Source organism: Podarcis pityusensis, assembly GCF_964106645.2.
Source record: "Podarcis pityusensis genome assembly, chromosome: 9".
In the NCBI taxonomy this organism is placed as follows: domain Eukaryota; kingdom Metazoa; phylum Chordata; class Lepidosauria; order Squamata; family Lacertidae; genus Podarcis; species Podarcis pityusensis.
Window position 1 is genome coordinate 67,138,157 of NC_138034.1, and position 12,899 is coordinate 67,151,055.

Here is a 12,899-nt window from a genome sequence, read left to right on the forward strand (position 1 = left end):
TTGCGGAACTGAAGCCCCAGCCTCTGCCCTTCCTCGTCCTGCTTCGCCAGGAGAGCGAGAGCGGATGGGAAGCGGGCAGGAGAAGCAAAGTGAGGGCAGCGCCAGGGCTACATGGTGCCGCACGGCGCATGCTCATCGCTGCGAAGGTAGGGTTTTGTTTTATTCTTGGGTAGAAGGGACGTGTTTCTATGCCGCTTTTCATTCAGACGACTCTCAAAGCCGCTCACGAGCAATAAATAGCAATGCGGTAATAGAGCATCGCAAATGCAGCCCAAATCACACGAAACAACAAATCATCCATAAAACAGTTGCAGCCTAAAAATCAGCAAAACACAACGACCGTAAAAGTCGTCACATGTGATGAACATGTCACATGTATAGCATTGGTGGTTCAGTGGTAGAATTCTCGCCTGCCACGCGGGAGGCCCAGGTTTGATTCCCGGCCAATGCAACTTGACTTTTGGGTTTAATTTTGGGACGTGGGTTAAACCACAGAGCCTAGGACTTGCCGATCAGAAGGTGGGCAGTTCGAATTCCCTTGACAGGGTGAGCTCCCGTTGCTCGGTCCCTGCTCCCGCCAACCTAGCAGTTCGAAAGCACATCAAGTGGAAGTAGATAAATAGGTACCACTCTGGCGGGAGGGTAAACAGCATTTCTGTGCACTGCTCTGGTTCACCAGAAGCGGCTTAGTCATGCTGGCCACATGACCCGGAAGCTGTACGCCGGCTCCCTTGGCCAATAAAGCGAGATGAGTGCAGCAACCCCAGAGTCAGCCACGACTGGACCTAATGGTCAGAGGTCCCTTTACAGCATTTATAATCTGAAATAATAATAACATCATCAAAAAAAATAGCAGCTAAAAAGATAAGCATTGTTGTTATTAAGCACGTGTTCTGTGTTGTTGATATTTTAATTCACATATTGTAGGATCCAGCACTGGTGTTGCAAACAGCCAAGTCAAGAGCAGAAAAAGGTGGGCATGAATGCAGGAGGGGCGATCCACTCACCCACCCACCCCTTTTATTGCAATGGAACAGCTATAGAGGCAGGATGGCCATTGTTTTTTTTTTTATTTTTAAAGATTTTCTTGATTTACAAAAGTGTGTGCAATGTCTCTCTCTTGTATTTTTCCTCCCATGTAACATTTTTACACATCAGTTTCATTTGTTGAGTCATTAGGAAGAAAAGGGGAAAGAGGTGAAGGGGGCAAAGGTGAGTAGGGGTGGGGTCGGGTGGCGATGTTTCTATTTTCTTTATTATATGTAGGGTTTGGTGTCAGCGTTGCTTGTGCAGGTTCTTTGCTGTTCACTTGTGTTCCTTTGGTGGTGAGAAAGGTTGGGGTTGGCCTAGGGTGTGGTTATTCATTTGTGGTTGGCTGTGGTGGTCTTTGTTTTCATGTGTGAGTGGGGTGGATGGGTGTTTTGGATCAGGCTTGTTGTTGTTTAGTCGTTTAGTCGTGTCCGACTATTCATGACCCCATGGACCCGAGCACGCCAGGCACTCCTGTCTTTCACTGCCTCCTGCAGTTTGGTCAAACTCATGTTCGTAGCTTCGAGAACGCTGTCCAACCATCTCGTCCTCTGTCATCCCCTTCTCCTTGTGCCCTCCATCTTTCCCAACATCAGGGTCTTTTCCAAGGCGGCTTCTCTTCTCATGAGGTGGCCAAAGTATTGGAGCCTCAGCTTCAGGATCTGTCCTTCCAGTGAGCACTCAGGGCTGATTTCCTTCAAAATGGATCAGTTTGATCTTCTTGCAGTCCATGGGACTCTCAAGAGTCTCCTCCAGCACCAGAATTCAAAAGCATCAATTCTTCGGCGACCAGCCTTCTTTATAGTACAGCTCTCACTTCCATACATCACTACTGGGAAAACCATAGCTTTTACTAAATGGACCTTTGCTGGCAAGGTGATGTCTCTGCTTTTTAAGATGCTGTCTAGGTTTGTCATTGCTTTTCTCCCAAGAAGCAGGCATCTTTTAATTTCGTGACTGCCGTCACCATCTGCGGTGAGCCCTGCAGGGCATAGCTCATAGCTTCTCTGAGTTATTCAAGCCCCGGCAAGGCAGTGATCCATGAAGGAGTTGGATCAGTTTAGCCATATTGATTTGTATGCTGTTGGTGGATTTTTGTCATTGACTTGTTGGGCTGTGTATGTGATAAAGGGGAGCCCTACCGGGGTGAAGGTGTCTTCTCCTGTTTGTCCCCGTGTCAGTTTCAGTTTATTGGTTAATTTTTCTAGTAGGGCTGTTTCCCATACTATTTGGGAGGCATAAGCATGCAAGCAAGGTGCAAAGCAGGGCTGATGGGGGCAGAGAGAGGGGGTGTGGCCTGGGAGAATCTCAAAGGCCAAATGAAGGCGGCCAAAAGGTCAAATTTAGCCCCTGGCCCTTTTTAAAGGACAAGGACAGAATCTGGCTCCCTCTCAACAAGAGGATGGTGGGCGGGGGTGGGATTCATCTACCAAAGTTAGGTCGTTTCAATGCCTTTGGATGGGGCTGCCCTCCCATCCTAAAGGAACAAGCTTTACATTAACAGCTTCTGGCTCAGTTGGTAGAGCATGATACTCTAAATCTCAAGGTCGTACTGAAATGTTTTGACCAGTTACTTAACTTATAAATTGAAAGTGTTGCTTCTGTTGTAGCGGTAGTTAATTAGAAACCTCTATGTAAGCAAGATAGTTCGTTAGGGTAATACATTGTGTTAAGTAAATAATATTTTTCCCCCCCAAGTATCTGAAAGCAGTAAGATCATATGGCATGGATCATGGGGCGACCCAAATATCCTCCATTTAGTCTATATGGAATAGTTAAATCTTTCTAACCCTGAAATCTTAGTACGGTTCCTGCACATGTTTTTTGTCTAGTCCTGGGAGCCAATCTGTTCCATGGGTCTGGTAGTTTGCCTCCAAATTCTGGGAAGCGCATTTCCCCATTAAGAAAGTTTTTGTTTCCATTACTTACATTCTAATTGATAAAAAGCTATCATATTCCAAAAAGGACATCCTGGAATTTCTGACTTATTCCCAGCCATATTTCCATGCTGATTGCCAAAATCACAGCTGAGACTTAGTTAGGAAAAGCATTTGGTTTTATTGAACTGAAGCAAAGAGATCTGAGTTATCTTTGAGAGAAAATAGCTTTCTGAAAACATCTTTTGAGACTCTGGCTTGCAGTACCAAAAAGGCAAATCTTCAATGTACAGTATTTATATCATATACAGAATACAATAAATTAATATCTACATGCAACATACATGAAAGTTACATACACACTGTAAAAATACAATATTTTTCAGCTTATTTTGTTTTTTAAAGTTTTTATACAGATTTTAATTTACATTTTTACACAATTTTTGTAAACTTTTTTTTTCCTTTATAAAAATCAGAGCACACCATACATCACCATTCACATCTGCACTTCAGCCTAGACACGTTGGCCACACAATGCTACAAAATCCTAACTTACGCAGCCCCTTCATTTCTACCATGACATTGCTTTTACATTATTATACTACGGAGTAAATTTCTTCTTTTGCTCACTTTGCATATATTTGAAAATATTAAGTAAAGCAACCATAAAAGTCTGTGCTTTAAGAGAAAAGAAAATGGCAAGCAATTAAGTGTCATTACAACCACTTTCATCAACTTCACATTTACCAACACTTCTGCATAATCAAATAGCCTTTCCGCTAACAGCTTTCACTTAAGCATGCAAACGTGTTATGATTAAGAAATTATTTATGACAATGTAAAATACTGGAAAAAAGCTACAGGAGTTAGTAGTAAAAGGGAAAGTAGACTTTACATTGAATGTCAAAATTTCTAATTTAATAGTTTCCTTTTTCACATTAACACTAAGGTTTTCTGAATACACTTCAGTTCCTAAAATGGATAGGAAAGCCGACCCTTGAGAAGTTTTAACACTAAAATATACCTGGCACATTGAACCAGATTACCCTCTGGTTTTCACTTTAAAAGGGGACATTATTCATCCCTAAATAACACAAGCATATTCCTTATTTAATACACTTCCTGAAATTCAACAAAGCTTTAAAAAAAGGAGAGAGAAACTCCTTTCTTAAAAAAGAATGCACAACTAAAGTTTTGGTTAAAAGTACTTCAGTCCAGACAGAAACAAGCATACACTTCTTTGCAACTCAGTCTATCCCAAAAATAGTTCCCCATATTCAACCTCTAATTTCAGCAAGGCGTTCAAGCACATATCAAGCTTTAGAGCTTTCTTATAGCCTACTAACACACAGTGTGCACTTGTTCATGCTCCTCACCGGATAAAGACCTAAATGGTTGGTTGAATCAACCCTGCTACATTTGACTTTTGCCACAGTAAGTGGTGTGTATGTTTTGGGTACTGCATGAGACTTTGTGTCAAGGTACAGAGGGTGCTTAGATACTTGTTGCCTATAGTACTATAATGCATTAAAAGCTCAGCCTAGCACACGGAGTTGATTTTGGCTTGAGGTCAAAGAAGAAGGTGCTTTCCAGGTCACTTGGTGGAGAACTGCTAAGACTTTCTTCTCCACAGCTCATATCTTCACAGGAGTCCTCACTAGGGGGTAAAATATGAAGAGTTATATACAGCTCACATAAGTGAAAAATGATTTTTTTTTAAAAAAAAGTATTTAAAAACCCCACCCCAAATAGACAATGTTTATGTGGGTCTTTTTCTACTTTTGGGTTGCATTATTTGCATCACATTTCTTAGCAGCATCTGAGTGCTTATTTATTTATTTTAAATTCCCTAGCAGTCTGCACTGCACCCAATTGCATTAAGAATAGATTCTGCTTCCATGGTGTGAGGGTTCTGTTAATGACATTATGCACAGAATTTCCAGCGCAAAATCAACAAGAACTTGACTCTGATTATCAGTTTCTCAAGTGATTAAAATGTTCATCACTGTCTACAATTTTAAACTAAGCAGTGTCAGCTGCTATAATTCAAATAAGTTCTTTCACTTTAGATAAGGTCAGTCAAGGTCTGCACAGCTGCTAACTGCCTTATTGCACATTGGTCTCGTATTTCATTACTGAGCATCCAACTCCTGCAGCCTCAAAGCTTAACTGGCCAATTCAAAATGCACCCTTGCTTTAAACCAATTTAAACAGCACAGAGTGCTTGTAGTCTCCTCAAAATATTTACTGTCAGAGAGACCCACATTATAGTACTCCAAAGAATCTGCAGTAAGTTATTAACATCTACCTATATTTTCGTCACTTGTTAAGTTCAAGAATGAAGTTTGTACTACTGCTATTGCAGTAGTGATTTCCACTTGCTTACAGAATCAATAGCCCTTCTACATGTAAAAGGAAGTGTGCTCTGAGGTATGATTCCTTCCCACCAATGTATGTAAACACCCTCACAACGGATGCAATACAAGCTGTTTGGTTTTATGGGATCTGGAACCCACCAAGATAGTAAATGTAGCTCTAATATTTGAAATGCTAACAAACCAATACTACTTGGTTATCATCTAATCTTAAATTACACACATGCCACAAAAGAAAGTTACCATTAAATTTATTGAGATGCCATTACTTGAAAGACGAGCAGGTAAATAGAGAAAGCCCCATGGGATATACCTACCTCTCACTCTCATCAATACATCCAGCCTCTGGGATTGTGGGCAACTCAGGAACACTGTAGTAGCTGTTTTGAAGATTTTGAGCAGTACGCCTTGAAACAATCCAAACTAGTTTCTTATGGTCTGGCTTGCAACAGGCAGGAGACGAGTAATCCGCTAAGCATTTTGAAACCAGCTCTCTCCAATAAAGCAAGTCACTGTCACTTATCTAAAAACAAAAGAAGACACTCATATTTATTTGTATTCATTCAAGAGACCTCTACTACAAATCCACTATGCCTGTAATCTCATCCACAATAACCCGAGTGGGGGGCTTGTGTTCAAAAAAAGACCAGCTGGAATCGTAGTCTGAGGGATGTGCTGAAAAGCTCATCACCAGAAAAGCTGGATGCCTAAACACACTGCAGCGTTTGCATTCTGAAACACTTTCTGTGTGTCAGCTGAGCTCAACTTTCGCTTCTGGCCTAGTTCTCATACAGTTCCCCCAACATACTGTGCTAAGATCCTACAAAAGAACAGTAATTTAAAAGACCCCCACTTAGTCTCAATTGCAGATTCAGCCACACACCACATCTTCAAAGACTTTACATATTTAACTGAAATCCCAGCACTGGCACTGTGTGAGCTGATGAGGTACTGCAGTTAATGACAGTTTATAGAACGCTTGCGGTTGCAGATGAAGTATGTGAAATCTCATACTGCAACAAATGTCTCCTGTATAGAATCATATGATGTAAGATGGGTAAAATGGGAATGTCTTTCATTTTTGAGTCCTTGTTACACTTTTACTTCTGATACTTGCCTCTGCAAAGCTATTTCAAAGCTTTTCAGCCATGTGACCTTCCCAATCTCCCTATATCATGCATTTGGAAACTAATTCCCATATTCAGAGGAGCAGACTGTATTAGGATTGCTGGGTCCAAATGATATAAAGCAAAAATGGTTGAATCTCTTACCTTTGAGTGCTTCTGAACATACAGAACCATCTCGAACAATTCAATGGATTTCAGAGCCTGCACTTCCAGGGACAGAAGGCACAAGGCCAAGATGGATGGCTGAAAGTAAAAACACACATATCTAGCAAAGTAACACATTACTGGATTCCATCTTTTGCCTGTCAACTACCCATTTCAGGTTTACTTTTGCTTTAACTTACCACCAACACATAAAAGCCATAGTACAGAGACAAGTAAATGACTGTTTTATATTTCACATTAATGATATAGTAATATTTCCTTTTTATCCCCGGGGATCATTCCAGAGTGTACCATGAGAAAGAGGTGGCAATGGCAAATTAAGACTGATCTCATACCCACTACAAGAAGACAAACTACTGAGATTATAAAGCCAACTTAATAGTCTTCATGCTGTTATCACTTTTGTATGTTTGCTAGCATCTCCAATTTAATGGCCAAATATAATTGTGCCATTCATTATATTGCCCATACTCCTCCTATGCTTTGCTGTTATTTACTTACTTTTGCTTTTGAAAAGACTAGTCGGCAGTTGCAAGCTTTAAGTTGTGCTTCCAGTTTGTCAAGATTCAACAATTCTTTCCTATACAAGGGACAAGATGGGGAAAATGTAAACCTGGGTTATCTAGCAGTGTGGCAGAGTTCAACTCAGCTAAGATGCCTGCAGCGTTACTCAAAATGTAAGGCGGGTGCACTGATCCTATTTCCCAGTCTACAACCCTCAATGCACCTGACCGCTCCCATTCATCTTGTAGAGACTACAGGCTCTTGGCTGCATTTCCTTATCTCACTGTGCATGAGCACATATTATTGGGAAACAATAACTGGAGCATCTGCAGCCACAGCAAGCAGGAAAGTACAGGCAGCAATGGGAGAGGGATGACCCAGAAGGCTAAAGACAGAATGAGGGCTTCAAACTACCCACTGAACAACAGGGAATAAGGCTGATCACACACGTACCTTTCTGAGGTATGACAGAGTACAATAGTATGGTACAAGTGCAAAAAGGTTAAGGCAGTAGTAGCTTTGAAGTCAAAGTGCAGCTTTTCTGAGATTATTTTCTCCATCCGCTTCAGGTCGGACACAGTGCATTTGCATTGGCTAATCCGGATGACATCATGGAGGGATGGGATGTTGCATTCCTCTTCAACCACTCGAGCAGCCAGCTGGAAGCAACAGACCCCAATGCAGGACAAGTGCTTAGGTTTCACCTAGGGAGAAGGAAAAGAACGTTGGGAACAGCTAGTAGCATGGATGGTAAGCTACCTAGCAGCAATGTGTAATGGGCAAATAATGAAAAAAGGTACTGAAAATCCATTCATAATTATCTGGGTTCTGCTGCATGCCCTTATTGCCTAGAACAATAAGACCCTTATAGTAAAAAGCTGGCTCGTACTATGCAATACTAGGACAAGGTTTAGTAAGTTCAGCTTCTAACAGTATTCCTGCCGGTAGTGGGCATTTACTACAAATTCAGCAATATTATTCACTAGGTGTCATCTGGAATGGTGCCATAGATTCAGATAACCTCACTAAGAAGTGTAATATGATTGCAATTTGGCTTTGGAGCAAAAAAAGTCAGAGACAAAGACAGGGAACTGAGGAAGACAAGGAAAACGTGGGAATGCTATTTTCTGTTTCTGTCACACACCTATAATAAGACAATTATCTTAGATTACCGTATTGCCTTAAAGTCAAAAACAAATGCCAAAGACAATAGAAACATATTGTTACTGAATATGTGCAAAAATGCATACAGCTGCTCCTTCTAGATGTACCTTCATGAGTGCCAAAAATCTGTCTAGGATGTTGACTGCCAAGACAAATGTTTCTGTGGCAAACCCGAAGAAGTTGGTAAGACTCCAGAGATCTTCAACTTTTGCATTCCTCAGTCTTGGACATAAGGCGTTTTCATTCTGTGTAGCAAGAGAAATAGCTTTGTGTTATATGTATAAACCCTGCACAGAAATGTCTTAGAAGCTGATCTATACATTCTGATGTGGTGTGACAGCCAACCTCATGGCGATTTGGAGTGGGGATGAAGAGTGCAGGCAATTACTCCATAGTTAAGCTGTCCAGAAGCCAGAAGGCCTTTCCGCTCAACATGTCACTGATTCGCCAAACAGCTTGTCAATAACAGATTTTTTTTGCGGGGGTGGGGAGTTCCGTTGCACCACTGGAAGTCTTTGCACCAACAGGACAATTTAACTGGATACAACCCAAAATCTCTTTTCAAAATAACACAATATATAGAATGAAGTATGTGCCAATTTCTTTTCTTCTGAACCTAAGTTTGAACAGGAACCTTTGGGGGGAAATGAAATGCAGGTCAGAAGAAGTCCTGGTTTAATCTTGGACTACAAGCCACAAAATGAATATTTATTTTGCAGTTTGGGTATAATGCCATTGGAACAAAGCATGATAGATTCAGCAAAGCAAGGAAAGGAACGAGTGCAGAGTGATCATTCTGCATTGCGAGTGCTACATCTGATCAAGCCAACGGTATGTGATGTGATCTGAACACCCTATAGCACTTTTAATACCAGTCCTACAAGCTAGCCAGTGGGGTTAGAGTGCTGGACTAGGACCTGGAAGTGCCAAATCCCCACTCAGCCATGAAGCTCACTGGGTGACCTAGAGCTAATTACTTCAGAGGGTTGTTGTAAGGATAAAAGGGGAAGTAAGAGAATCAATCGTCCACCTTGAGTTCCTTTGAGAGAATGTTGAATATATATTTAATAAGCTACATGAAGAGAAATCTATGGTTTTGGTCATTTCCCTATCAAATCTCTCACATGCAACCAAAGTTCAATCATGCGAATCATTAATTCCCAGACCCAGAGAAAAGCTTTTCCTCACCTCAACAGTGCACTCAATCAAGCTAAGCCCCTTTTCCCGAGGCTGGTATTTCCATTCTTGTTCCAAATGGATTTTCAGCTGCCTGAAGAGCCAACTGCTCATCTGTTCTTCGACTCCAAGGTCCTTCATCTTAGAAAGTAGGGGAGAGGAGGAAGGAAAGACAATATGAACATTCTCAGGAGGGAAAAATTACATCCATTTCAGAGGTTAAATGTGTGTTACAACAACAACATAATCACCACTCAGAAGCAAATAATTAATGCTGTATTTCCAATTCACCCAACTTGTGTGTGTTGAGACCAGGGAGATAACAAGCCTTACAATTAAAGAGCATAGTATTCTTTGACAATTTCAGATGACACAGTTCTCTGAACTGCCCACATGCCCATCTATCTAAACTGTTTACAGTGTATCATACTAAAACCATGCAATGGGAGAGGAAAAACACTCCTCTCTCTCCAGCTGAAAACCTGGGCCTTTCACGCAGTGCTTGACTAAGAGGCCAGTGCATAGGGAGTTTGGTTGGGGGGGGTGGAGCATAGCTGAATGTTGTCACGTACACACAGTGGAAGCAGCTTCCAAATGACTGAAGGGGGCAGCAGCAGAACAGACATACAGACTCACCAGTAAGAAACATCATCAGGCTACAACACTCTGAATATTTCCCTGGGAAGCAGACCCACCACAATAAAAGACAGCTTACTGTTGAGTAACCTGGCATAATGATATCAGGCTGCCCAAATGATAAGGCATTCTAATAAACTCCCCTGACCCCTTAAGCATATAACTCTGCAATTCTACCTGCTAAATTTTGGTTTTTACCCATCTGGCTTTCCTGTGAGCCCAATACAGTGGGAGCTTTGCAGTATCTTGCTACTCTTTCCTTATTAGGTTTCGAATTAATTTGTTTGTTTCTAGTCCTTAGACCGTTACAAAAGAAAAAATAACAATTTAAATTCCTTATAGGTAATCTGTCAGACACACACACCCAACCACTCACTTTGAGTCAGCCTGTTTTCAATTCCACCCTAAGCAAAGGGATAATCTTTGTTCAACCTCGAAACAACAACAAAAATCTGGGGAGCAGAGATAGGTGGGTGGTGGCAGGGAGGGACGGAGGGAGAACTATCAAAACATTTGTCCCAAGGCCTAGATCATCTGCTGCCATCCTCAGCTAAGCCCTCACACACAAAACCTGTAAAACACATAAAGGATTTCACTCTCAACCAACAGCTTGGGGTTTGGATAAGAAAATGCCCTTTAGACAGAAGGTGAAAAGGATTGCTCTGCACAATCTACATCTAGCACAAGAGCACCTCAAAACACAAGAGATCCCTTTTAATCCTCTTTGCTGGATGTGAAACCAGCCAAAATCTCCCTCAGTTCTCATTTTTTGCCCTACTTCTCTATTTCTGTTCCGCTGATATTTTTCTTGAAAGCCCCACCTACAGCACTGCCACAGACATTCCCCTCAAATACACATCCCAACATCTCCTGCTTATCCCACATGCAACCATTTCCTCCTTTCTGGGGAACTTACATGGGGCCTTCCCCCAACCCCTGACGCACTTGTCCAGCTCTACGTGCCTCCTCCCAGCTATCAAAGACTGGACAGTTATTGCAAAATACTTTCTGGTGTCCTCTGTTCACCTCCATAGCCCTAGTGAAGAGTTCAAGCAAACTCTTCCCAAACACACAGCAACAGGTATGAGCCTTCGTCGAAAGCTCATACCAGAAACAAACTTAGTTGGTCTCCAAGGTGCTACTGGAAGGATTTTTTTTATTTTGTTTCGACTAGGGCAGACCAACATGGCTACCTACCTGTAACTAACACAGCAATAGGGTTTGGCTCAATTCCCACCGATCCCTTGCAACCCATACCATCAAGAGTGTCTCCAAGCCAGCAGTCCTACCTAAGGTCCAGGGGGGCTCTGCCCTCCCAATTACCGATTGCTTTCCATTACCAAAAAATCCTTTCACCCCACAGGACACCTCACCCTCTTAAGCAAAGATACACCCCTGTCAGCCTCCCCCAACCCTTTCTAAAACTTCGTCTCCCATTAAAGCTCTCCTGGGATCTGTGACAGACAAAAGCTTTCAGTGGGGCCCGCCCCTCATGAGCCTTGTCTCCTCACCCCCCCCCCCCCCGCAAATCACTGCGCTCCACTCCCTATCAGCTCCTCCCCTTCATATGGATATTACTGGCTTGCCTTATTTTGCACCAAGGCTTACTAGAGTGATTGAGAGGCACTTGGAAAATGAAAATATCCTTGCAGCCACTGAGTAAGCAGCAGGCAGGCAGAGACCACCTCAGTATCACCTTGGTACATTGCTTTAGTTTAATACTGGTGAATTGTCATAGTTTGATACTGTTACTGTGCAATTTACTCATTTATCTTCATGTTACTTGCAAGCTGCCTTGAAAAGATTTGGATCCGAAAGGGGTACAAATAATTGTAATAAGTAAATAAACAATCGGTTCAGCTCTCTTAAAATCCGTTCTTCACAGGACACCCACAACGCTCCTTCAATCGCACCCTTCCCCCTCCCAGCAGAGATTTAACTTTGTAAATCTGAGAGTGGTTCACATCGCAACAAAGAAAGCAAACCGTAAACACACAAATCACCCCTCCCCAAACACAGCAGGACACATTAAATAAAAATGTATCTCCAAACAAGATATAGATATATATATATATATATATATATGCATGCTATGGAATCTGAAACTATCACCACACATAAATAAATAGCCTGTTAAAGTCTTTTGCATGTACTTAAAAAAACAACAACTCCTAAAAATAAATACAATCGATAGATCGGGGTGTGGGTGTGTGTAATGCACAATCACCCCGAACGTACTATCAAAATAGGCAGGACACAGCAGCTTTTAAACCTTTGGGGGGGGGGGTTCTTTTTGATAAATATGCCAGATTTGTTGTAATGATATATATTTCGTGGGTTTCGGGGAGCACTCCTTGCTCAGCCGATTTTCGGAATAGGAAGCAGTTTACAGGGGACGCTTTTAAAGGAAGAAAGGGAAGCTACAAAAGGCTTAACCCCCCCCCCCATTTTCCCATCTCTCAGCCGGACATACCTCTCCTCAGGGGCGCCGCTTCTCGTCTTCTCGAGACCCCGGAAGGGACGGAGGAGGGAGGCCGGGGGCTGGAGCGAAGGGAGGCGGCGGGCGGTTGTCCCCTCAGCGGTGGCGACAACAACAGCGAACGGCCGAGGCGCCCCGTCCTCACCGATCCATCCAGCCGCCCTCCGCCCACTCCAAGCCCCGACCTTCCCCCGTCCTTCCCGGCCCGGCGTCAGCGCGAAAGCAGCAGCGGCACCATCGCCTCCCGCTCCCCAAGCCCCGGAGACCTCCGCGGGGCAGCCGAGCCGGAGGCGCCTCAGACCCACATCAAAATGGAGTCCGCTCGGAAGAGAGCCGAGCAGCCCCGGGCCCCGCCCCTCTTTCCGTC

General features: G+C 42.8%; 1 protein-coding gene across 2 annotated transcripts; it reads right to left on the reverse strand.

Moving 5' to 3' along the window:
• Nucleotides 1–3,067: 3,067 nt before the first annotated feature.
• Nucleotides 3,068–12,867, reverse strand: CCNG2 (cyclin G2). 2 transcript variants are annotated; one of them, XM_081021068.1, is made up of 8 exons: nt 12,527–12,867; nt 9,430–9,558; nt 8,349–8,486; nt 7,531–7,781; nt 7,075–7,153; nt 6,553–6,651; nt 5,599–5,804; nt 3,068–4,563 (listed from the first exon to the last, which is right to left on the reverse strand). In XM_081021068.1, the coding sequence occupies exons 2-8, from the start codon at nt 9,556–9,558 to the stop codon at nt 4,434–4,436; spliced, it is 1,032 nt and encodes a 343-aa protein (XP_080877194.1). In that variant the 5' UTR covers nt 12,527–12,867; the 3' UTR covers nt 3,068–4,433. The 2 variants fall into 2 exon arrangements, with proteins under 2 accessions (XP_080877194.1, XP_080877195.1); XM_081021069.1 differs by lacking the exon at nt 12,527–12,867 and adding an exon at nt 10,430–10,579.
• Between the last annotated feature and the right edge of the window lie 32 nt (nt 12,868–12,899).

Excerpts from the sequence above, each read along its gene's own strand:
- CCNG2 (XM_081021068.1), bottom strand. The coding sequence starts at position 9,558 with ATGAAGGACCTTGGAGTCGAAGAACAGATGAGCAGTTGGCTCTTCAGG. Across the intron at positions 6,652-7,074 it reads TAGTCTTTTCAAAAGCAAAA|CCATCCATCTTGGCCTTGTG; the intron begins GTAAGTAAATAA and ends TTTTACTTTCAG. Across the intron at positions 5,805-6,552 it reads ATGTTCAGAAGCACTCAAAG|ATAAGTGACAGTGACTTGCT; the intron begins GTAAGAGATTCA and ends TTTTGTTTTTAG.